At 42.4% G+C, this 27,074-nt stretch overlaps 1 protein-coding gene across 5 annotated transcripts in view; it reads left to right on the forward strand.

The window, feature by feature from the left end:
- myo5aa (myosin VAa) overlaps positions 1 to 27,074 on the forward strand; it is a 276,751-nt gene that overhangs the window by 73,933 nt on the left and 175,744 nt on the right. For all 5 annotated transcript variants that reach the window (XM_072565069.1, XM_072565071.1, XM_072565072.1 and 2 more), the window contains exons 5-8: positions 15,145 to 15,301; positions 21,012 to 21,155; positions 25,311 to 25,392; positions 26,621 to 26,728. In XM_072565069.1, the coding sequence (XP_072421170.1) occupies positions 15,145 to 15,301; positions 21,012 to 21,155; positions 25,311 to 25,392; positions 26,621 to 26,728 (491 nt within the window). The remainder of the gene's footprint in view (positions 1 to 15,144; positions 15,302 to 21,011; positions 21,156 to 25,310; positions 25,393 to 26,620; positions 26,729 to 27,074) is intronic.

Genomic DNA, 27,074 nt, shown 5'->3' on the forward strand with positions numbered 1-27,074 from the left:
CTCTGTCTTGTATCTTACATTGTTACAATACACTTGCTTTGAGCTGAAAAAGCATTGCCAGTCAGTTGACCTGTCTGTCAGCCCTTTACGTTTCCTGAATATTTGGATTTTATTTGCTCTGGAGAAAGACTTGCATTTATGTAACGCTTTGCCTGATAGAGTGACATCATTATTGTCAATGAATCACTTTTCAAATGCAGTTTGATGTCTGATACATGAATATCAACATGCACTGTGTCCCAACATCCGAGAGAGTGATTGGTGCAAAATGGTATGGTTTCAGAAGCTATGTTTTTAATAGTTAGCAAGAAAAGAACAACATTCTAGGAAATTAACAAAGAACAGAAACATACAGCTGGATCGAAATCTGGATTCAGGGTACCCTGATTACTGTGAAAACCTATTGCTGATTAAATTGTTTAAACTCCTTGTAAAGGCCTGGGGTTTGCAGAACAGAATTATTACATGCATTTTTACACACATTCTATCTGTAGTTCCACTAAATTGCTGTACACCGCCCATACCATCAGCACTGTTGATTGACTGCATGTATCAGCAGGAGTCTCGATTTCATGGTTAGCTTGAGCAACTTAAAAATGACAAGTTCTTAATTAGGAGGTACATTGCAAGTGCACCAGAGTTTTCTGCTGAAACACTGGAGGTGTTGGTGCTGGTGCAGAATGTGGTGGAGTGGAAAGGCATCTTGTACCTAAAACAGGATAGGTCACTCTCTTAAGAAACAGTGGGGAGAGCTGTTGGTGGTAGCCAGTGCCAGGAATGTAGTTCCAAGAATAAGGAGGAAGATCAGATTAAAATTGTCAAGGTGAGCAAGTTCAATCTTCAGATGACCTTTTTATAATCCCTGTAGAAACCAGGGAATTTTGAAGAAAAAGGGTGAAGTTTCCAACCATCAGAAATAACCAAATGGCTAGATTTCACGTTTCAAGACTTTGCTGTAACAAACAAACTAAAACCAATGTAAATCAAACATACAACAGACCTTAAAAATATCAGGCAAAAGACTTAATTTGACATACAAGCTATGGGATACCCCTCACAATCTCCTTTTACTATGCAGTACGCTTTTGGCAGATGTATAGCTTTTCCAAGAACACGTATGGATTTTTCCCAGCTCTCCAACAGGGTTACCTGACCCTAGTGTGCTAAATTGATGTCCTTCAAAAGTTATTTTGAACTCTGCCTGGGTCTTCGAAAAGAGACTTGCATCAGCAAAGCCTGCCTCTGTGATGCCTTGTCTTTTTAAATCTCCAAACATCCCTTCAGTTATGTTGAATAAAATTCATTCTCATAAACATCCTGCTTCTCCACTTTGGTATCCGCCCTGTGTTTCTGCCTGTGCAAAAGCAGCTGTCCCCTTTCTGTGAGTTACTGTGTAATGGTGTGAAAACTATCACTTGGTTTCAATAGGATTTCTGTCAGAATTTCATTGCCATGGCAACCAGGCCACATTAGGCCTGTCTCCAAGCTGGAGTGCTTGTGTAATGTTAAAAATCACACAACACCAGGTTATAGTCCAACAGGTTTAATTGGAAGCACACTAGCTTTCGGAGCGCAGCACCTTCATCAGGTGGAGACAATGCTCCGAAAGCTAGTGTGCTTCCAATTAAACCTGTTGGACTATAACCTGGTGTTGTGTGATTTTTAACTTTGTACATCCCAGTCGAACACCGGCATCTCTAAATCATGTGTAATGTTACTTTACCTTTAAAGGAGACATTTTAAAACAGGGTTGTCCTGTAGAGTTCGTCAACAAACACTGAGAACACTGGAGAAGCTCTGCAGGTCTGGCAACATTTGTTTCCTGTTCTGAAGATGGATCTACTGGATTTCCAATATTAACTCTGTTTCTCTCTCCCCCGATGCTGCCTGACTTGCTGAGTTCCTCCAGCATTGTTTGTTTCAGATTTCCACTGTCTGCAGTATTTTGCTTTTGTTTGAGTCTGTAACATTCATCATTCATCCTCCTAACTTCACTACCAGTCTTATCCATTAGTCAAATTGCTATCCCTTTAACACCAACCTACTAGCGATCTCTATCAATTGGTGTTCAACTCTAAAGTTCACCAGTTTAACGTTTTCATCACCCACTTAGCACTGAAGCAAACCTCACATTCATCAATTCTCACAGACTGGCAACAGCCACATCTCCCAAATATATTGCAGGATACACACTGGTGTATTTTGCTGCTGCTGACAGTATGGGATAGTGCAGAACTCGTAGCAGAAGGATAGATGTGTCTCCAATGAGACCGTCCTGGAGTTGTCTTGGGAAGGGCCATCACTGAGGACGTGGCCCACCCTCTGTGCCATTTTGAGTCAGAGAAAAGAACAAAGAACATTGCAGCCCAGGAACAGCCCCTTCGGCCCTCCATCCCTGCCCCAACTCATTTTGCCCTTCCATGTTAAAACTGTCTTCACTTGCATGATCCGTTTCCCTTATTCCCTTCCTATTCATGTATTTGTTCAGGTGCTTCTTGAATGCTGCTGTTGTGTCTGCTCCCACCACCCCCTCCTCTGGCAACGCATTCCAGGCACTCACCACCCTTTGTGTGAAAAACATGCCTCGCACATCAGCTTTAAAACCCCCCTGACCGCACCCCCCCCCAGCCAACCTTGTGAGATGTGCCAGTGAAGATGGAAGAGTCACAGTCTTACATTGCAGACACCAGCTTTGATTCTGATGTCACATGTAGTTTCGAAGTTAAGTAAATGGAGGGATCTGCATGTTGGGGTGAGGGACAATGAAAGATAATGCCACCACCAGCTGCCTGAAGGATGAGGTCACATATTCCTTCCGCTGTGGGTCACTCAAGTGAAGGGTTTCATAGCTCTCTGTGTGTTTCCTGTCAGACATATGCACCTTGCCTAGGACTCTCTCTTTTATGTGACTGTGTCTTACCCAGCTTAAACCTCGGTTTCTTAGACATTTGACTAAATGTTGTTACACTACTATTTGTTTTAGTTACATCAGGAAAGTATTGGAAGGTGTTATTAACAGTGCTTTTAAACAGCACCTGCTCAGTGATGCCCAGTTTGGGTTCCACCAGGGCCACTCAGCTCCTGATCTCATTACAGCTTTGGTTCAAATGTGGACAAAAGAACTGATTTCCAGAGGGGAGCGGGGAGTGATAGCTCTTGACATTAAGGCTGCATTCAACTAAGAGTGGCATCAAGGAGCCTTAGCAAAACTGGAATCAATGGATATCTGGGGAGGGGGGTGTGGTGGGCAAACTTGCACTGGTTGGAGTCTTACCTGGCACATAGGAAAATGGTTGTGGTTGTGGGAGGTCAGTCATCTCAGCTCCAGGACATCTCTGCAGGAGTTCCTTGGGATAGTGTCCTCAGCCCCAACCATCTTCAACTGCTTCATCAATGACCTTCCCTCCATCATAAGGTCAGAAGTGGGCATGTTTTGCCGATGAGTGCACAATGGTCAGCACCATTCACAACTCTTCAGACACTGAAGCAGTCCTTGTTCAAATGCAACCTGTTCTGGACAATATCCCGGCTTGAGCTGACAAGTGGCAGTTAATAGTCATGCCACGCAAATGCCAGTCTATGACCATCACCAATATGAGACAACCTAACCATCTCCCCTTAACATTCAATGATGTTATCATTGCTGAATCCCCCACTATCAATATCCTGGGGTTACCATTGACCATAAATTCAACTGGACTTGCCACATAAACACAGGCTCCAAGAACAGGTCAGAGATAAGGAATACTGTGGCGAGGGAACTCCTCTCCTGACTCCCTAAAGCCTGTCCATCTACCAGGCACAAGTCAGGAATGTGGAGCAATACTCCCCACTTGTCTGGATGAGTGCAGCTGAAATAACACTTGAGAAGCTTGACACCATCCAGGACAAAGCAGCCCACTTGACAGCAACACATCCATAAGCATCCAGTTCCTCCATCACCGACACCCAGTAGCAGCATTGTGTACCGTCGACATGATGCACTGCAGAAATTCACCAAAAATCCTTCAGCAGCATCTTCCAAACGCACGACCGCTTCCACCTAGAAGGTCAAGGACCACAGATACATGGCAACGCCACCACCTGCATGTTCCCCTCCAAGTCACTCACCATCCTGACTTGGAAATATATCGCCGTTCCTTCACTGGTGTTAGGTCAAAATCCTGACGATTCCCTCTCTGATGGCATTGTCGGTCAACTGACAGCATGTAGACTGCAGCAGTTCAAGAAGGCAGTTCACCACCACCTTCTAAAGGACAAAAAACCTAGGGACGTGCAATAAATGCTGGCCATCCAAAGACACCCATATCCTACAAATGAATTAATATAAATGTATCTAAAAGTTTTGGTTGGATTTGTGGAGGTGGATTAGTTACTTGTCTGCTGTTTTGTTTATCATATTCAGCTTTGTGCTTTGACAGATTTTAAAACTTTTGAGAACTGTGCATTGTTGAAAGAATCCAAAGAAAAATGTATGGGTAACACAATCGCAGAAATGGTTGCTTGATTCTCTAAGTCTCAAGTGCTGAATTATAGAATAGAAATAAATTATAATGGGTCTTAGGACATTTATTTATAGCAATCCTGAACTGAACAAAAATATCTAATAATTCTTTTCAGCATCTCATTAACTACTGCAGTTACATTTGGAGGAAAAGGCACAGACAGCTGCTGTAAGATGGGTGGCTGTGGGACTGGAACATTAACACACCCCTAGTCTTAATTAGCCTCATTAACATGGGCTTGCATGCTTTGTTCATTGATGCTCATCTTAATATATTGTTTTCTTTCTTAAAATAACAAAAGTTTCAATTACCATTCTATTTGTTCCATTTTAATTTCATCAACCAATGTTAACTTGCACTCTGCTATATTTGGAATATAGATGCCTTTTGAACTCGTTTCCAAACATCTGACTGTGAATCATTTGAAACTCATTGTTTTCACCAGCTAGTTACATACTGAAATAATTAGATAATCACGTTTTGTAGTCTGTAGTACCGTCGTCCTTATGCAACCAGAAATTAATTGGATTTATGGTCGAAATAGATGGCTGTTGATTTACTTTTAATTTTTGAGAGAAGTAATGTTGCTTTTTAACCATCCAGGCTATGGAAAGTCAGTTTTAACTTGTGAAGATACATCTCTGATTGAAAAGAGTTGTGCTTTTTTTTTGTTAAATAGTATTTAAACAGTTGAGGGTTAGCTGTTTCAAAAGCTGAATACTGCGGATGCTGGAAATTTGTAATTAAAACGGAAAATCTCTGCAGATCTAGCAGGATCTGTGGAGAGAGAAACAAAATATATCAGGTTATGACCTGAAGGGTTAGCTGTTGTAAACTTGTTCACCATCCTACGAACAAAGTCAGTTCCAGTTCTCTCAATATGAAATGTTGAAAAGAGCAAGTATGCCTTTTTCGCTCCAGCTAACATAAACACAGTTAATGTGACATAGAGTTGGGAGTCTGTGCTGTCCGGTCTATTATGAAGGCTGTCTGTTTCCACCTCAGTCACATTCACCCCCTGCCTCATCTCATCTGCTTGAACCCTCATACACTTACCTGTGGACTTGACTATTCTGAGGCAGTCTCGGAGAACATTCTCCACTCTCCTCAATGTAAACTTGAGATTATCATAAAGCCTGCTGCTTATATCCTAATTTTCACCAAGTCTTGTTTGGCCATTGACCCTGTCTTCTGGTTACTGATTAACCACCAAGAGAAAATCTAACCAGTTCACTTGACGTTCAGTGGCATCATCCAGCATACACTTCCCTGCTATCATTACCCTGGGCATTACCACTGATTAGATATTGAACTGAACCAACCATGTAAATATGGCCCCTGCAACGGCAAGTAATACAGAGGCCGACAGTTCTGTTCACTTCCTGACTCCATAGAGTAAGACCAAAAAGATATTTGAAAATAACAGTAAGAATTGTAAAGAATAGAATTTTAAAACAAATGCCATCAAAATGAAGGTGTCTCCGGCCAAGCCAACATATATTGCCCATCTCTAGTTGGCCTTGAGCAGGTGATGGGGAGCTTCCTTCTTAAACTGCTGGTGTCCATGGAATATACATACCCACGGTGCTGTCAGGAAGGGTCTTCGACTCAGCCACAGTGAAGGAATGGCAATATACTTCCGAATCTAGATGGTGTGAGGCTAAGAGTGGAATTTATAGTTGGTACATCAGCTCAGTAGTACGAGACAATGTGAAGGTATCTCATTGGCATGCTGTTTATATAAGCGGTGTAAGGACTCTCATGGTGGATGAGCATGAGCTGTCTGACTTTCTGTTCACTGATTCTTCAGCAATAAACTGCAAAAAGTTCTGATTGATCTCTTTATTTGAATAGTTTCATGTCAAATATATCCATGCTCCTAGAGAGGAAGGCGATCACTCAGCTGATGGATAGAGCGCTCTACCTCTGTTGCAAGTTTGTTTTAAAGCTCTAGTAAAGAATTGGCTTGTCTCTGCTTTATATTTTGTATTAAAGCGCGTTCCTGCCGCTCTGCGATGGAGTGTTTCGTGTACCACTTGAGTCATCCTGCACCCTATTTCCATACTGGGTTCCTCCAGTCATGTTGCCCTTTACCCCAAATCAGTGCTTTCATAAGAACTGTTTTGATGCTTCATATCAGTGATCATCCCTTTCCTCACACTGTAAACTTCTAGCTGGATGTTTCAATCAAATGGTGTTATACTGTAACCTCCAGAACTTTAATAACACATTGAAAGAACCAGCAATAGCTCTTTCTGGAATAAACTGTTTCCTGGCAGAACAGGAGAAGGAATTGAAAGCAATATGCCAATTATTCATGCCTGGGAAAATGAGAAGTCTAAACTACGTAAACAAACTGCTTTAGCAACTGCTTGATAACTGGCTGCCTTATTGCCACAAGGACAGAGGATTGGCCTGCAGAAGAATCGAAGGAGGTAATGGCAGGGCAGACTGTGTTTTGAACAGACCATTTAATGCTGAATGTAACCAGGAACACAGAAGCTACCCCAATAAGAAGGTAAGCTACAGACTGGATGACTCCAGAACTGCTGTGGATGGCCGGGTAGGATCATCAATAATGTCACATCATAAACTTCACAGACCGAAAACTCTACAAGAATTCAGCTTTGGGATTCTTTGGCAGCAGAGCTCTGGAGGACTACATTGCTCTAGAATCGGACCTGTACATAGATGCAGTTCGAGTTCATGGTGCTGGAACAGCACAGCAGGTCAGGTAGCACTTGAGGAGCAGGAGAATCAAAATTTCAGGCATAAGTCCTTCATCAGTTTCCTGATTCTCCTGCTCTTCGGATGCTGCCTGACCTGCTGTGCTTTTCCAGCACCATGAACTCGAACTGCATCTATGTACTCCCGACTCTGATCTCCAGCATCTGCAGTCCTCACCTTCTCCATAGACAGACGTGGTTGGTTGGAATCATAGCTAAATTTCGCCATTAATTGGGTAATAGTTAAGTTGGATTTTGAGGCTTAACTTGCTTACGTGAGGGCTCTTACTTTAGTTTCCATACGCAGGAAAGTTTAAGTAATTGTTTCAGGATTTGATTGTCTGTGAGATTTGTTAATAAGTAGCTGAATTAAAGGTAATTTATAAACACCAATAGTTTTTAATCACAAGTTAGAAAACTGCTTCGCCCAGCACCATTCCCCCCTTATGTACAACAATGTTTGGACTGTGTACAACAATTAAATGACTTATTTGCTAATTAATCATCTGTGGTCACTGCCACAGTCTGTTCAAATCACATGAACTCTTGTGCTCTCCAAATCTCACTACCCCGAAGACATTGAAGATCTGGTGGGTCATTCTCTGGAACAGTCCTGCCCGTGGGTGCAAGAGGATCTGTGGTCCTGCAGGTCCTGCTTCTCGCTGAAGCAAAACTGAAAGGAGAGATGCAGCATAAGATGTAGAAAGGTGCGAGAGCAACGGAAACAAGAAAGAAGGATTAAAAAAGTAAGGAGAGAGTGAGTGAGAGAAAAGGATAAGTGAGAAAAAAAGAGGGGTATCCTATGTTTATGAAATGCCATCTCTAAATTTTGATGCCCCAAATCGATTCCTATCCAATGAAAGAATTTAGAAGTACGGGCACTCACTATCGCAGGGAAACAGCAAGATCCCGCAAACATTTAGCATGGAAAATCTGTTTTTAGAAAGAGTTTTTGAAGAATTAAAAGTTTGGTCAGAAACAAATGCATCTTTGAATATTAACGTGGTATTTTTGATACCGAGCTGAATTATCAATAACAATACATAAGAGAACAGAGCAGGAGATAGAGAGAGAGAGAGAGAGAGAGAGAGCGCAAGCGAGCATCAGAATGATTGGTTCAGGAAATGTTATTTTCATTCTTTCTTGGAAGGTCGGCATCACTGGCAAAACCAGCATTTGTTGCCTATTCCTCACTGCCCTTTGAGTAGCTTGTTTGTGCTGTCTGAGAGAGCAGGTGGAAGGTCGAGTCAACCACATCGTTGTGTCTGTGCAGTCACGGATAAGCCAGACTGGATAAAGGTGGCAGATTTCCTCCCTTAAATCTGCCCAATGGGATTTTACAAGTCGATGGTAGTTTCATGGTCGCCATGACTGCAACCTACTTTATATTCCAGATTTCTGAGTTGAAGTTAAATTCCAGCAGCTGCCGTTGTTTCCAGGCGCTGGTTGATGCTCAGTCTCCGATGTGAGGTTTATTTGTGCGCTCCTGCTGTCTGGCAAGGGACATGATACTGGGTGTGGGTCCAGAGTCCTCGTTGTCCCCACTCCCCCCACCATCCAAGTTTTGTATCTCTGGGTGAGACCAAAAGACCAACCTGTGCTTTTATGTTTTAAATTTGTCTTTGCTTTGCTTTGAACTTGTAACACTGTCAGATTTGCAAACCTTGCTTCAACTTTCAGAATTTGAACTGCCTCATTTATTGTCTTGTATATCTCAAAAGATTACATCTGACCCAGCTTCTTTCAAGCCTGTAAGTTCACACTTAGCTAAAATTGTTTTCTCTGGAGTCAGATTTCGGGTATTTGTAGCACATTGTCCCCTCGATTGTTGGAACCACTTGCTCTACGTAAAGCCCATGAAACCCCTGAACCAATTGATGAATTATTCCATGAAAATTAAAAATAGCACAGAGTGGAAAATGCTGCAGCTAGGCAGACTAGGGACCATCAGTCTGTCTTATTACCTACTGTTTGCGGATGGAAAGAAGTCAAAAGCCACTGCCTCCAATATTTAAGTCTGATTTTCCGCTCACTCCTGGTCAGCCCAGGAAATTTCGAACAAATTATTTCAGATTGGGACAGGAGGTTTGGTTTGGATTGCTTTGTCAGGGAGTTGACTTCCATTGGAATTGATTTTGAGAAACATGCAGCTACTTGCAGTCCTGATGACCTTTGGCCTTGCTTTGAAAGCATCGAGTGGGCCTGGCCTCTGATAAGAGAGTGCTGAAAGACTGAGTACAAATGGGTTCCTGTCCTGGAGGAGGACTTGCTAATGTTAAAATAGATGTGTATGTTTTTAGCACGGGAGGAGACCATTAGGCCTTTCTGTCTGCACTGACTTTAAACTGCTCTTGTAAGCTGGTTGTATACACAGACAGAGCCACAGGCCCACTCTCTCTTTCTCTCTCTCTCTCTCTCTCTCTCTCTCTCTCTCTCTCATACGCATGATCAGTTTGAATCTTTAGATACCAACACCATTTTGAATTGTGCAGTAATGTTACTCACCACTAGAGCACAGAACTGCACCACACAGGAACACACTCTATAGCCCACCATATCTGTGTTGATCATGTTGCCATTTTAAACTAACCCCATCTGCCAGCACATGGTCCACATTCCTCTATTCCTTACCTGATCATGTGTCTATCTAAATACCCCTCAAGCTTCTGCCGTCTCCACTGGCAGCATGTTCCAGGTACCTACTGCCTGTTGTTTTAAAAAAAAATTCCTTGCACATCATCTTTAAACTGTTCCCCTTGCACCATAAGCCTATGCCACCTTGTATCTGACATTTCTCACCTGGGAAAAAGACTCCAAATATCCCGATGCTCCCAGCCTCATTCCTGATGATGGGCTTTTGCCTGAAATGTCAATTTTCCTGCTCCTCGGATGCTGCCTGGCCTGTGCTCTTCCAGCACCACACTCTTGACTCCAAGTATCCACCCTTTCCATGCACCTCATAATTCTATAAACTTCTATCAGGTCACCCCTCAGCCTCCAACACAGTAGCAAAAACAATCAAAAGTTTTTCCAGTCTCTGTATAAAGCTGATACACTCCAATCCAGGCAACATCCTGGTAAATCTCTTCTGCACCATCTTCAAAGCCTCCACATCCTTGCTAAAGCGTGATGACCAGAACTACACACAATACACCAAATGTGGCCGAAACAAAGACTGATACAACTGCAGCACAACTTGACAACTTTTATATTCAATGCTCCGACCAATGAAGGCAAGCATGTTGGATGCCTTCTTTACCACCTTCTCCTGCACTTGTGTTGCCACTTTCAGGGAGCTTTGGTCTTGGACTCCTCTGTATATCAATGCTCCTAAGGGTTCAGCCAGTTACAGTAGAATTTCCTCTTGCATTTGACCTTCCAAAATACATCACCTCACACTTGTCCATATTAAACTCCATCTGCCAATTCTCTGCCCAATTTCCCAGTTCATCTATATTTTGCTGCATCCTTTGATATCTTTCCTCACTGAACACCAACACGAATTACCCATTAAAGACCTCCCCCACATCCTCTGACTCCACACACAATTTCCCTCCTTTCTCCTTGAGTGTGTCTTCCCTTTCTCTAGTTATCCTCTTGCACCTAATATATGTTTAAAATGCCTTGAGATTCTCTATAATCCTAATTCCCAAAGTCATTTCATAACCTTTTCCAGTCACCCTAATTTCTATAAGTTCTTTTTTAAATTAACTTATGGAATGTGGGTATCTCTGGCTGGGTAGGCCAGCATTTATTGTCCATCTCTAATTGTCCAGAGGGCAGTTAAGACTCTACCACATTGCTATTGGTCTGGAGTCACATGTAGGTCAGACTAGGTAATGATGACAGATTTCCTTCCCTAATGGACACTACGAGCCAGATGAGGTTTACTGACCATCGGCAATGCCTTCATGGTCATCATTAGAATCTGAATTCCAGCTGCTGTGGTGGAATTTGAGCTAAGATCCCAGAATATGAGCTGGGTTTTTGGATTAACGATAATATCACTAGGCCACTGCCTCCCCTCCTCTTGAGGCAAAACATCAGAGATTCTCAATGATCTTTGTGTGGGAAACGATTTCTTCCACTGTTTATTCTGGACTTTCAGTCTCGTGTTCTGGGAAGAGGCTGGACTGTTGGCAAAGCCATAAGCATGCGCACCGACTGCGTCTCTACCAATCCTGCTAGCTTCAAACTGAGACTGATTATTACAACAAGTCATCAGGAGCTGGATGTTCCAAACAACTGTTCGTTACAGATAAAAGAACAGCAGGAAACAGATGCAGTGATTTGTAGATGGAAACACAGCCATTGGTATTAACTGTAGCTGTTTTTCCTTCACTTGTGATTGGATAGTGTTTTGGGAGCTAATGGAACTGGCTGACTCTACACTTCAGGAGGTGCAGACTTTGTTAGTGGAACATTTCTGATGCCATTCATTGTGTAGTGCCTGGCAGTGATTTCAAAATGAGCAGTTTCACGCCCATTTCATCAAGGGTAAATGCTGATTGAGCTCCCTTTTTGGAAGCTGAATATTTGCAATCTTATGTTTGCATTGTTTTAGTTGCTAGAATATCATCAGCTCTATTCAATCTAACAAACCTTAGAGAATTGAGTTAAAACCAATTCAGGTGAGTGTTTTTATTTGGTGTATGGCAGCAATACCATGGACATTGAAGTTACTAGTTAGCACAGATCATACTAGAAACCTGCTAAGGCTATTTGCCATGTTGATATGTAAGTTAATCCTTATATTTGATTGTCACAATGTTTGGATTTGATGCTTTTAATAAATCATTTTGCCCCAAACAGCATTTTCCAGGAGTGCACCTCATTTTCTACATACTCAGCGTCTTCCGAGCATTGATATTGTATTGGCAGCACAGAACCAGGCTGTTAAAGCCAACAGCTCTTCACTGGGTTTATCATCCAGGAGTGCCACCTCCTATGTTCTGTAATAAACCTCATCAGGTTACCCCTTGTTTGGCTGCTTTATGTTTTCATGTTGGCAACTTTTGCAAGTATTACAAGACTATCTGAAGTTAATAATTAGTTTAACTTTCCCACAGTGCTGACTAAAATATCAGAAGTGAGTGCTGCACTCTGGTAAATAGTTTTATTCTTAAACTGCCTGAAGGTAGTTAAAAATCACACAATACCAGGTTATAGTACAATTGATGTCACACGGAATTAAGGGCTACGGGGAGAATGTGGGTAAGTGGAGTTGAAATGCCCATCAGCCATGATTGAATGGCAGAGTGGACTCGATGGGCCGAATGGCCTTACTTCCACTCCTATGCCTTATGGTCTTAACAGGTTTATTTGGAAGCACTAGCTTTCAGAGTGCTGCTTCTTCATCAATAGCGCTACGAAAGCTAGTGCTACCAAATAAACCTGTTGGATTGTAACCTGGTGTTGTGTGATTTTTAACTTTGTCCACCCCAGTCCAATACCAGCACCTCCAAATCATGCCTGAGGATATTGGTCCCTTCGGAGCAGCTAAAGTCCCTTTCGAAGTTATTTGATGATGGGTTCTTGAAAGTTAACCACAAATTGGACTTGATGCTTAGGCTGAGTCCTTTCACAATTCTGAGTTAATGAATGGGGAAAGTGGGAGAGAGGATCATTTTAATTATGAGTAGCAAAAATGACAAACACTATTTATTTAGCAACCGTGTCACCACAGTGCCAGTGTTGGAACAGTGAACTGCTCCTTTTCTAGTCTCACTCCTCCACTGGTCAGAACAAAGTTTGACTTTAAGAGACAGCGATGTTGTCAATTGTCAGCCGGGTTTCTTCACTAATAATAAGCGGCTTCTTACAAACAAACTTTTGTTAAGCTATCGCGAATCTCGGGGGGAGCGAATGTTCTCCCCAGTGTCATCCTAAAAGTTTAAAATAAGTGCATAAGGCTTCCCCATTTTACCTGATTTTCCCCGGTCTAGCTGATTTTCCGACTATGATTGATGAAAAACATTGCCCAGGTTTCTGTACATAGTAAGAGTTACTATTTAAGCATAATTAGACTCTACCTACAAGAAAACAATTATACGCAGTCAGCATAAGTGCGATAAATTGAATCTTTAATCCCTCTCTTACTTATGCACACACTCTCACTGTCTCTCGCACACACTCCCTCTCACTGTCTCTGCCTCTCTCACATTTTCTCTCTCTGTCACACATAAAGACGCACATTCATATGTGTGCGTGCACACTGAATAACAGCTTACAGATAGAGAAAGGCTGGGAGGCAGTTCAATGGTTCCTGTTCATTGGTTACTGATATGATTCTTGTACTGGTGAGAAAGTTGCTTTCCGGTTATCTTTTCCCCATGCTTCTATTGGTTTACAAGAGACACAAGGTAGCTGGGTCACTCGTAAAAGAATTCTGACATAGCAATTAAAAGCCACAGCTTCCAAAAGCACCTGGTGGGCCACATTTGTTACTTGTTAATTGTTTAAATAATTCATTGGGTGATTTGGTTACAGTTCTTCAAAATTTCTATTAAACTGAAACTGGGTTTCTTCCCCAGTGGTGAACGGGCATCAGGACAGAAAAAGGTGGAGACTAATGTTTGTGCTAAACTACAGAAAAAAACTTCCAAAAAACCCTTGTAAATCTCTGACGGTTTTTCACTGCTGAATTGAATGTATGAATTATTGGTGTATGAAACAGCCAGAACTAATTCCAATTATATCTCAGCAAAATTGAAGCTGTTAAACTTGGCTCCCACCAAATGCTCTGTACCTATGCCTCTGACTTCATCTACTCCCTAACTGCCAAGTCAGGCTGAATCTAATTGAGTGAATCACCATTGGTTCTCTGTGTGATCTTGAATTGCACTCCATATTCCAGTCTCCCATCCAGGCATGTTATAACAAATCTCTGGAACCTAGACCTCCTGACTCAGAGATAGGGACATTACTACAGCACTGCAAGAGCCCTTGTGTTCTCCCATACATCAAGTATATTCACTGCACCATTGCATAATGGAGTGTCAGCCATCTTCTGGCAAATCTCCAGAAATCTGTTCCCAATCCCCTTGCTTGAAATCTGAATTCTTATCTTCAAATCTCTTTGCGTACTTAATTGCTCTTTCTGTCATTTCTCTTACTTCTGTTAGTGCTTGAAACATTTAACTGGAATAAAAGTGTTATATCAATGTAAGTTGGTTGCAGGAGTAGTGTGTAGGAGAATGGGGTGGAGAATGGGGCATGATGCCTGTTGTATAAGGCATTGGATGTTTTCCCGTTTGTACTTTGCAGTCAGTTTATTCACCTTCCTTTCATTTTTCCATCATACAAATTCAGTATGAACAGAAGCATTTGGAACTGGTTCTGAATTTCCTGTGGTATAGGAGAACTGCAGTTAGCTCTTGGAAACAATATCCTCACGCAGGAAAAGTGAACCAAAGGCACACCGACCTTCCTCAAGTCATACGTAATAGGTCTTGGAATAAAGCCCCCAATCTTTCCTCTTGATACCAAAAACCTGTAACATTTTTACAATGCACTAAACCATTTTAATAACACCCCCATCACCATGATGGATATTGTTTCCAATCAACACCGCTTTGTTCTGTAGTGTAAGTTAATATGACCAGTTGAAATTTGGCATTCTTGCATTTGTCCTGATGAATGCAAGTTGGAAAATTTTGGATACGTATCTATCTTTTTGACAAGATTCAAGTTCTCTACTATCAAGGGACTGATATTCTCCTCTGGTTAACTGGGTAAGTCCCAGCAGTGTCTTGGCTGGTGCTGGTCACCCTCACTTGCTGCTTTCTCAGCTATGTTGTCAATGTTCTGTTGTAAATAAAGAGTGTGATTCCATGTGCCTTTTTAAATATCATTTACACCTCTCTTGCTTTGCTAACTGATCACTAAACAACAGTTTATAATCTGTATTTCAGAGATGAACGGAATCAATCAATCATTGTTAGCGGAGAGTCTGGAGCAGGGAAGACTGTCTCGGCTAAATATGCCATGCGATACTTTGCGACAGTCAGCGGTTCTGCCAGTGAGACTAATGTAGAAGAGAAGGTCCTGGCTTCAAACCCCATCATGGAGGTGAGATTGATGACGAAGAGGCAATTTAACTAACTCGCTGCTTTCCTAATGATTAAATCTGAAATATGCTGTAATAGTTCAAGGGTCATTGAGAGGATATGTTTGATAAGAGTCAAGAAAAACATTGGTTAGGCCACTTTTGGGATAATGCGTGCAATTCTGGTCTCCTTCCTATTGGAAGGATGTTGTGAAACTTGAAAGGGTTCAGAAAAGATTTACAAGGATGTTTGCCAGGGTTGGAGGGTTTGAGCGAGAGGGAGTGGCTGAATAGGCTGAGGCTGTTTTCCCTGGAGCATTGAATGTGGAGGAGTGATGTCATAGAGGTTTATAAAATTGAGGGGCATGGATAGAGTAAATAGACAAGGTTTTTTCCCTGGTGTGGGGGAGTCCCGAACTAGAGGGCATAGGTTTAGAGTGAGAGGGGAAAGATATAAAAGAGACCGAAGGGGTAACTTTTTCATGCAGAGGGTGCATGTATGGAATGAGCTGCCAGAGGAAGTGGTGGAGGCTGGTACAATTACAACATTTAACAGGCACCTGGATGGGTATATGAATAGGAAGGGTTTAGTGGGACTAGATTAGATTAGGTTCTCTACAGTGCAGAAACTGGCCCTTCGGCCCAACCAGTCCACACCGATCCTCTGAAGAGTAACCCACCCAGGCACATTTCTCTCTGACTAATGCACCTCGCACTACAGGCAATTTAGCATGGCCAATTCACTCAACTTGCACATCTTTGGTTAGGTTGGGATATCTGGCCGCCATGGAAAAGTTCATCCGAAGGGTCTGTTTCCGTGCTGTACATCCCTCTGACTCTATGACTCTGTAAAATCTAAGCTGAATTGTCACTTGCTTTCGGTTGAAAAAGAATTTCTCTTTAAATATGGTGTGAACGAATTTATTCATTTCAGTTTATTTCATGTTCCCTGAAAGATTAAAAATTTTCTTGAATATGTTTGATAGGATTACATGCAAACTTAACTATGTTGTTTGTGCTGTTCACTCTATCTGAATTGGACACAGCTAATGTGGACCCATGATATAAAAGCAGAAAATACTTGAAATGCCTTTGCAGTTGATGTAGGTCTTGTGTAAGTTGTGACAACTTAGTCATTTTCCTTTGTAAGTTTTCTTGATGGAATCATAAGTAAGGTGGAGTGGTCAAATATATGTTCTTCACCATCTTGTGGAGATTGTAGTTCATCTGTCTCCAAACGTCATTTGAGCTTATCCTGCCTTAGTTTGTCTAAAGTTGTTGAACTGCCAGGCGCAGCTGCTTTGAACACGATACTACAAGGTGGTGTTAGCAGCGATATTGTAGTAATCATTGGCTCTGTTACTAATAGAGCAAATGGTTTTGCCTTGATCTGTTGAATTTTATGAACTTGACTGCTGTTTTTAAAGAGAATTCCCCTGGACAATTTTCAAAGGGTGATCATTTGAAAACTTTGATATGCTCGAGCAAATCTTTAGGATTGCGAACTTTCTTTGATCTTGGAAAGAGGCAGATTACATTGACACTCATATAATGAGCATACAAGATCTGCTGATATTTGTTTGGCTTTTATCTGTGTGTTTTAACTGCTTCCTTGTTAGAGAGGCAGATTCCACAACTCCAACTGGACCTTAAACACAGCAATACAGCACGTTAACATTTGACCAAGGTCTGGCTAGTTTTTCGAAGAGATTCTTAATTCTTCCTGAAGTGCTGAGAGAAGACAAATGCCAACAAAGAAGAAAAGTGATTGGGAATATCAAACTCCTCTCAGCTGCTTGGCTAAAGATGACAGAAATCATTGGAAGAGACTGGGAACTTTTCAGAATGGGGAGCAAAATTAATTCCCCCTCATGAGGGACTCACGCCGTGTTAGAATGAACTGCACGGATCCACAAGGCTTCTCCAGGAATGGAATACTATCTAGTTTAATTGCAAGTCCTGATTGCGCGGCTGAAGTTGGAATAATTGCAGCATGGATTTGTTGAGGTTATTGTACATGCAGTTCAGTTGGAATTTGCAGAGAATGGTGTGTACCCCATGATGCAATGATGCGTGCACCTATTGGATTTCGAATTGTATGATGAAGCAGTTGTTTACACAATGACTATGATATTGACTATCCTTAGAACAAGAAGAACATTCATCACTGGCTTGGTCACCCTCTTAAATTTAACTTTTGGGTATCATTTTTAAATTTCACCATTGAAACGTTAATGTAAATCTTTCTTTTGCAATTGATGATATTTCTGGAAAACGAGAACTGACATTTTTCTAAACTTTAACCTGTCCCTTGGGTGCAAGTTACATTGCACCAAAGAAAATTATGTGGGAGTTGCCCTCTGTCACCGACAGACTGTTAACTAGGTAACTGTTAACAACTGGGGAGTACTGTGGCTCAGTGGTTAGCACTGCTGCCTCACAGCGCCAGGGACCCGGGTTCAGTTCTTACCTCGGGGCGACTGTGTAGAGTTTTCACATTCTCCCCATTTCTGTGTGGGTTTCCTCCGGGTGCTCCGATTTCCTCCCACAATCCAAAAGATGTGCAGGTCAGGTGAATTGCTCATGCTAAATTGCCCGTAGTGTTAAGTGCATTAGTCAGGGGTAAATAAAGGATGGGGGAAAGGTTACTCTTTGGAAGGTCACTGTGGACTTGTTGGGCCAAATGGCCTGTTTCCATACTGCAGGGAGACTAATCTAATCTAGTTTTGTTCCTCTTCATTATGTTGGTTTATTAGTTAATCCACGCTTTGTGATGTGACTGGCAGAATGGCAACTGGTAAGATGTAATTTTGCAGATGGTATTTCAGCTCATTGCAGGCTGGAAGATATGAATATTCCCTTGAGCAGAAGGGAAAATGGAAGCCCAGCTTAGAATCTTTGACCTTTGGAGGAGTTGCATTATATTTTCAATGGAAACAATTATAGTTAAAAACTGTTATGGTTAGACACCTTAAGGAGTTTTGTAACTTCTCAATCAACATTTCTTCAAAAGCAATACCTATGGTAGAAGGAACCATTAGTCATGACAACCACTGGGAGTGTAAAGTGAAAGTTATGAGAGATTTCCAAAGACCAAAGTGAACTGTAAAAGAAACTGACAGATTCCTCACCAATTCCCTCCTTCTCCCTTGGGTTTGGTGACTAAATCGGTCCCTTGGTTGAGGGAGTTGTCTAATAATGGGCTAAATTGGACTAATAGTCTCTGAACTTAGAGGTATGAAACATACAAAATTCAGAAGAGGCCTGACAAGGTAGATTATGAGAGATTGTTTCTGGTAATCAAAGGGTCTAAATGTGAAGGCACAGACTCTGGATAAGAAAGATTGATCATATAACACTGGGATGAGAAGAAATTACTTCATAGAATCCCTACAGTGTAGAAGCAGGCCATTTAGCCCATTGAGTCCACACTGACCCTCTGAAGAAGGTTCCTTTTAACCCTACATGTCCCATTGCTAACCCACCTAGTCTGCGCATCCCTATGAGCAATTTAGCATGGCAAGCCACAACCTGCACATCTTTGGACTATGGGAGGAAACTGGAGCACTCACAGGAAACCCACGCAGACGTGGGGAGAATGTGCAATCTCCACATAGACAGTCGCCTGAGGCTGGAATCGGACCTGAATCCCTGGCACTGTGAGGGAGCAGTGCTAACCACTGAGCCACCGTGCCGCATTTCACTCAAAGGGTTGTGAGCATTTGAGTTCTGCACTCTGGAGGGTCGTGGAAACATCATCTTTGAATGCATGTAAGGCTGAGAGAGACAGATCTTTGGTCTCTTGGGAAAGTGAGGGCTGTGGGGAGCGAGCAGAAAGGTGGAGTTGAAGTCAAGGCCTGCCGCAGTGATTGTATTAAATCACAGAGCTCTCTTGACTGGCTATTTTTCTTTTCTATTTCTTGTGTCCTTGTATTTCTAAGGTAATTTATAGAAGCTGAGCTAGAAATTGTTTTATTGACCCAAAGTGTTTGCTTTTGGGGAAAAGAAATCCCACTACACCTTTGCAGAATCTCACACGTTTGATGAAGAAAATAATGCACTCAGCATCCCAGACAGCTCGCCTTGTTAGATTGAACTGCATGAATCCACTAGGCTTCTAGTTTAGTCTCTGGTCCATGTATAAGTTTGTAGGCCTCAGTTGCTGCAGCACATGGAATGTTATGGTTCTACTCTATGCCTTTGGGCAAGGGAGTGGGTAACCAGATTACCCTTCCAGCTGGAAGGTGCACATAAGAACAGAATTTGATTTGCATGCGATGTGGTGTCAAGGTTGTGCCAGCTTTCAGGCAGAGAATGATGTATGATACAACATTGTGCCAGGATTTTGATTAGTATAACATTGCGAATTCCCTATCTTGCCAGGGCTACAGGCAAAGTGGGCACTGTTTCTCAAGGAGAGGAAGCAGACTTAGAGCGCTCCTTTTCTTTAACTTAAGTGGAATTGGCAGAATGGATTGTTGGGAAATATGCTCAAAGAGGGAGGGGCAAAGCATTGCAATTTTATTTGGAGCAATATGTTGTAAAATGGAGGCAGGCTAATGATTTTAAAGTGTTTTCCTGGCATCGTGCCTGCTTTTCTCACCTGAATCCATTAAATTGATTTTGTGACTGATCTAGTTTACGGAGTAATTTCCAGTAAATGTGCACAGTGTAATTCCACGGAAGAGATCTTCCAGCTGCCGCCTCTACCCTAGAGCAAGTCTATATATTTTTCACGAGCTTGCGGCAGCTGTCAATGTGGACTGACCGAGACTCTTGACGTTTCCCAGTTGTGCTGAATTATCAAACAGTCCTGAGCTGCCCCTCTTAACCAGGTGCATGAATTCCATTGGCATTGAGCTCAGAGTGATGCAACTTCAAATCATTTGGGAAAAGGTGCTCTAATCAGTCTAGTTTGGAGATGTTATTACACACCTCCGCAACAGGTGGGAGTTGAGCCCAGGCATCCTGACTCCGAGGTAAGGACACTGCCACTGCGCTGCAAGAGCCCAAATCATTTAGCAACCCTACAGCAAGCTAAATTACTACAGCTGTTTTTGATTAGATTCTGCAAAGATAAAATTGAACAGTAATATTTTGCATATGCTGTCTGCTTTTGAGAGACTAGATTAGATTACTTACAGTGTGGAAACAGGCCCTTCGGCCCAACAAGTCCACACCGCCCCGCTGAAGTGCAACCCACCCATACCCCTATATCTACCCCTTACCTAACACTACGGGCAATTTAGCATGGCCAATCCACCTGACCTGCACACCTTTGGACTGTGGGAGGAAACCGGAGCACCCGGAGGAAACCCACGCAGACACTGGGAGAATGTGCAAACTCCACACAGACAGTCGCCTGAGGCGGGAATTGAACACGGGTCTCTGGCGCTGTGAGGCAGCAGTGCTAACCACTGTGCCACCGTGCCGCCCACATTTTCAAAATTGATTTTGAAAATTTTCAAAATTGTATATTCTTTGTGATTTATTGTGCCTCTGTATAATGACTAATCTAATGGACCTAAAATTTCTGCAAATGTCCAAACTCTTTGAGGAGCTAATCAGTTCTGTTCTGATTGACTCTGTGTATGATCTAGAGAGAATTTTCATTCAGTTGGGCTTTAAAATGCAGGCCTGCCCAGTTCTCCAGTGGTGGTATGACAGATTGTCCTTTTATGAGCATTGGTTTAAACAATCATTTTAAGATGCATGTCTCTTTTTGCTTGGCAGTCAATTGGAAACGCAAAGACGACCAGGAATGATAACAGTAGTCGATTTGGGAAATACATTGAAATTGGATTTGACAAAAGGTATCGTATCATAGGAGCTAACATGAGAACCTACCTGCTGGAAAAGTCGAGAGTTGTGTTTCAGGTATGTGCTTTCACAAGCCACACCTTTCTGTAATGAGAGAGCAACTCTGTGGTCCTATGGGATTATGGCAACTTTGCCTTTATATAGTCAGATGCCTAAAAGATCTCTAAAAGCATGTAGATAGGGACTGCATGTATTGTACATATTGCTAACTTCCCAGTAATTGTTGAAAGTGGTTTACATCCACTTCTTTGGGAAGGGTTGGGATTTTTGAGCCATCCTGCAGGATGATTCGGACTATAATATTGAATGAAGGTGGAAACCATGGTTCCTGGTCCATTAATAGCTGAGAGCCTTGGTCTCCTGCAGCCACTATGTGAGTCCAAGTCTCAGCATTTACTGTTTTCTTTCATTCATTCATGGGATGTGGGTGTCACTAACTCAGCCAGCATTTATTGCCCAGCCCTAATTACCCAGAGGGCAGTTAAGAGTCAACCATATTGCTGTGGTTCTGGAGTCACATCTCAGCCAGACCAGATGAGGATGGCAGATTTCCTGCCCTAAAGGACATTAGCGGACCTGATGGGAATTTGGCATTGGATTCATGGTCATCGTGAGATTCTTAATTCCAGAGTATTATGGAATACAAATTTCACCATCTGCTGTGGTGGGATTTTAACGCAGGTTCCCAGATCATTACCTGGGACTCTGGATTAATAATCACTAGACGACAGCCTACTCTCTCAGATTCCTTATCTTCTATCCGAGTTGTCGGATGTTGTTCCTTAAGGGCGTTAAATCCTCCGTTAAGGTGAAAGGGGATGTGGTGAGTTACCAACTGTACAGGTTGGTGCTGATCTACAGAGGTGGTTTTCCTCCTTATCCACTTTACATCTCTTGGGAAGTAAGGCAGGGCAAGTGACTTGAGGTGTTAGTGGGAGAGCACTTTGAGGCCAGTGATCATAATTCTATTAGTTTTAAAATAGTTATGGAAAAGGATAGACTTGATACAAAAGTCAAAGTTATTAATTGGAGTAAGGCCAATTTTGATGGTTTTTGGCAGAAACTTCCAAATGTTAACTGAGGGAGGCTATTCTCATGTAAAGGGACAGTTAGAAAGTGGGAAACTTTCAAAAATAAGATAACGAGAGTTCAGAAACAGTATGTTCCTGTTAGTTGAAGGGCAAGGCTGGTAGGTGTAGGGAATGCTGGATCACTAGCAAAATGTAGACTTTCGTCAAGAAAAAGGAGGCGTATGTCAGGTAGGGACAGCTGGGATTGAAGGAATCCCTAGAAGAGTATAAAGGCAGTAGGAGTGTACTTAAGAGTGAAATCAGGAGCGTAAAAAGGGGTTTTGAGATCATTTTGGCAGAAAGGGTTAAGGAGAATCCAAAGATATCCTACAAATACATTAAGGGCAAAGGAAGAACTAGAGAGAGAATTAGGGCCCCTCAAAGATCAGCAAGGCTGTCTGTCTGTGGAGCCACAGGAGATGGCTGAGATACTAAATGAGTATTCCACTTCTGGATTTACTGTGGAGAAGGACCTGGAAGCTAGAGAACTTGGGAAATAAATAGTGATGTCTTGAAAAGAGTCCATATGACAGAGGAAGAGGTGTGGATGTCTTCAAATGCATAAATCCCTTGGACCTGATCAGGTGTATCTCAAAATTTCAAGGGAAGTGAGAGAAGTAATTGCTGGGCCCCTTGCTGAGATATTTTTTGTCATCAAGAGCCATGGGTTAGGTGCCATAAAACTGGAGGTTGGCTAACGTGGTTTAAGGAAGGTGGTAAGGAAAAGCCAGGGAACTATAGACCAGTGAGCCTGACATCAGTGGTGGGTAAGTTGATGGAGGGGATTCTGAGGGACAGGATTTACATGTGTTTGGAAATGTAAGAACTGATTAGGGAGAGTCAAGCTGGCTTTGTGGGTAGGAAATAGTGTCTCACAAACTTGGAGTTTTTCGAAGAAGTGACAGAGAATTGATGAAGGTAGAGAAGTAGACATTGTCTATGTGGTTGTCAGCAAGGTTCTGCAAGGTTAGATCACATGGAATCCAAGGGGAGCTAGCCAGCTCGAAACTAAATTAAATTGAAGGTAGGAGACAGAGAGTAGTGGTGAAGGGTTGTATTTTTTGGACTGGAGGTCTGTGGTGTACCACAAGGATTGATGCTGGGTCCATCTGCTTTTCATCATTTATATAAATGATTTGGATGTGTATACAAGAGGAATGGTTGGTAAGTTTGCAGATGATACCAAATATTCCTGGTGTAGTGGACAGTGCAGGAACTTACCTCGGAGTATATTGAGATCTTGATCAGGTGGGCCGATTAATTCAGATAAATGTGAGGTGTTACACTTTAAGGCAAATCAGGGCAGGACCTATACATTTAATGGATGGTCCTGAGGTGTGTTGCCAAAAAAGGAGATTTTGGGGTGCAGTTAGTTACATGGTTCCTTGAAAGTGGACTAGGTGGTGAAAAAGGCATTTGACATGCTTTGCTTCATTGGTCAGTGCATTGCGTATAAGAGTTGGGATGGCATGCTGGAGCTGTACTGGACATTAGTTTGCCTCTATTAGAATATCATGTTCAATTTTGGTCTCCCTACTATAGGAAAGATGTTGTGTAACTTGCAAAGGTTCAGAAAAGATTTGCAAGGATGTTGCCCAGCTTGGAGGGTTTGAGCTAAAGGGAGAGGCTGAATAGGCTGGGGCTGTTTTCCCTGAGCATTGGAGGCTGAGGGGTGACCTTGTAGAGGTTTACAAAATCATTATTGGCATGAATAGGATGAATAGCCAATGTCTTTCTCCCAGGGTCAGGGAGTCCAAAACTAGAGATCATAGGTTTAAGGTGAGAGGGGCAAGATTTAAAAGGGACCTGAGGGGCAACTTTTTCATGCAAATGGTGGTGTGTGTATGCTGGTACAATTACAACATTTAAAAGGCATCTGGATGGGTGCATGAACAGGAAGGGTTTAGAGGGATATGGGCCAAATGCTGGCAAATGCAACTAGATTTATTTAGGATGTCTGGTTGGCATGGACAGGTTGCACTGAAGGGTCTGTTTTGGTGCCATACAGTCTGAGTGGCAATAGCAGTCAGAGTACTCTGTAATCCCAGCTGTATGATTGTGGATGGCTACAGTAGGGAGCGTTAATAGCACTGGGCGGTGCCCCATGATTAAATGTATTGCTGCACAGAGGTTAAGTGCAGGGAGGTTATTACTAGAACTAGATAAAACAGTGGCTAGGCCACAGCTAGAATATTGTGCAGTTCTAAAGTCCACTTATAAGCCAGATGTAACTGCTCTGTGGAGAGGGTGCAGAGAAGGTTTACCGGGATGTTGCCTGGGCTGGAGAGTTTCTGTGATATGGAGAGACTGGGATTGTTTTCCTTTGAGCAGAGAAACGGAGGGGAACATTATTAATTTGAATTTAATTCATTCAAGGGTTGATGGTGTCACTGGTGCCATCCCTAATTGCCCAGAGGACAGTTAAGAGTCAATCACATTGCTGTGGGTCTGGAGTCACATGTAGGCCAGACCAGGTAAGGTTAGCAGTTTCTTTCCCTAAAGGATATTACTGAACCAGATGGGTTTTTCCTGACAATCAACATTGGATTTGTCGTCACCATCAGAGTCTTAATTCCATATTTTTATTGAAGTCACATTCCACCATTGGCCATGGCAGGATTCAAACCTGGGTCTCCAGAACATTACTTAGGTCTCTGGATTAACAGACAGCAACAATCCGACTAGGCCATCACCTTCCCATCCTTCCATTCATGATTGAGAAGTATAATGTTGTGAGGGGCATAGATGGGGTTGACAAGAAGAAACAGGCAGAGGTTTCGAGGGAATGTGTGGAAAACCTGTTTCCCCCAGAGTGGTGGGAATTTGGGACTCACTGCCTGTAAATGTACCAGAGGCAGAAACCCTGATAACATTTAAGAAGCTTTTAGATGTGCACTTGTGATGCCAGTACATACACGACAATGGGCCAAGTGCTGGAAAATGGGACGATAAAAGTTAGGTGGCTGTTTTTGACCAGTATGGATGCAAATGGCTGAAGGGCCTTTTTTTGTGTAGTTGATCTAGATGACACTATAACTAATTGTATATGTGCATACGCACCTTGGGTGTTAGTCATATCCTTCAGTTCTGCTTTAAAACTGCATCCATGAGATTTGAAACTGTCATCTGCCCTCTCTTCCAGGCTGAGGACGAAAGAAATTATCATATTCTGTACCAGCTGTGTGCCTCTAAACATTTACCAGAATTCAAAGCTCTCAGGCTGAGTACGTTTCTCATTATTTTATCAACTTAAGCTTTGAAATCATGAGCAAAGAAACTCGTAAAACCTAATTGCAATTTTGTTTGTTTGTTCATGGGAAGTGGGCATCACTATCTAGACTGGCATTTATTGCCCAGGCACAAGGTAAGAGTCAACCATGTTGCTGTTCATCTGGAGTCTCAAACAGGCCAAATCGGGTAACGATGGCATTTCCTGTCCCTGAAGAACATTAGTGAGTCAGATGGTTGTTCCTGACAATTGACAATGGTTTCATAGCTGTCATTTGACTCCTGTTGAATAGCATGGTCCAATGCAATGGTCCCAAATAAGAATGGCTTTCATACGAGTCATGTGCCATGACTGGTACAATTTAGGTTCCTCCATTAATTGAGAAGCCACATTAGAACCCTCTACTGCATCAAAACTAGGTCAAGAGATTTGATGCAGCCTGATATCCTGTAACAGATTCTGCAAATTGCTGCCCAAATAGTCCCTAAACAGTGCAGACCTCTGTCTCTGAGAGGAATAACATGTCTCGCTGCCAGAAAATTTGCTGCCATTGCTACGTGCTCCTTTCTGCATTTTTTTTTAAAGAGACTCGCTTGTGGTATTAGCCTGTTTGCAACAGCTTATCAAAATGTTTACTTTCCTTGAGCACAGTGTATCATAATCAAAAGCTGTTTACCTCCCATTACTGATACCATGGATTGGATTAGTAGTGCTGGAAGAGCACAGCAGTTCAGGCAGCATCCAACGAGCAGCGAAATCAATGTTTCGGGCAAAAGCCCTTCATCAGGATTCCTGATGAAGGGCTTTTGCCCGAAACATTGATTTCGCTGCTCGTTGGATGCTGCCTGAAGTGCTGTGCTCTTCCAGCACCACTAATCCAGTCTTTGATTTTCAGCATCTGCAGTCATTGTTTTTACCTTGATACCATGGATTGGCACCTACGCCACAGTTGATAGAGAAACCTGTTTTCTCAGTCAGGGTGATTGTCATTGTCATTTCAGTTTGGTTTGGAAACTGCCCTAAATGACCTTGATTACAAAACCGAAGCGGATCATCCCACCCAGCAGAGAGCTGTCTGAAGTATTATTGAACATCAATTTTAGTTTGCGCTTTTGGTGTACATTATCTTCCAAATGCTTTTTTTTTCTTTTTTGAAAATGTTTTTTCCCAGGAGAAAAATATCCTGCTCATTAACTGTACTGCTCATATCTATTTGCTTTCAGGCAATGCTGAAAACTTCCACTACACAAATTTGGGAGGTAACCCGATGATTGAGGGAATAGATGACGCCAAAGAAATGATGAATACCAGGCAGGCTTGCTCTTTACTAGGTGAATATACAAAGTGTTTCATTGACTTCAATCTCACGTTTCAACTTTTGATTCTAAAGAGTCAGATTTGGCTATTTGAACCCCTCTCTATGACTCTCGAACATTATTCGGTTGAAGTTGTCATTGTGTTTGTTTGTTCATGCTGTGTGTGTGTGTGTGTCATTAGCGAGGCCAGTGTTCAATGCCATCGCTGGTGGTGAGTCATCTCCTTGAACTGCTACACTGTGTGTGATGCATGCACACCCACAAGGGAGGGCCAGAGTCTTGACTCCATAATGAGGAAGGAACAGTGATATTTTTCCACGTCAGGGTGGCGTGAGGGAAACTTGTGGATGATGGTTTTTCC

The sequence above is a fragment of the Chiloscyllium punctatum genome, chromosome 48, assembly GCF_047496795.1.
Source record: "Chiloscyllium punctatum isolate Juve2018m chromosome 48, sChiPun1.3, whole genome shotgun sequence".
In the NCBI taxonomy this organism is placed as follows: domain Eukaryota; kingdom Metazoa; phylum Chordata; class Chondrichthyes; order Orectolobiformes; family Hemiscylliidae; genus Chiloscyllium; species Chiloscyllium punctatum.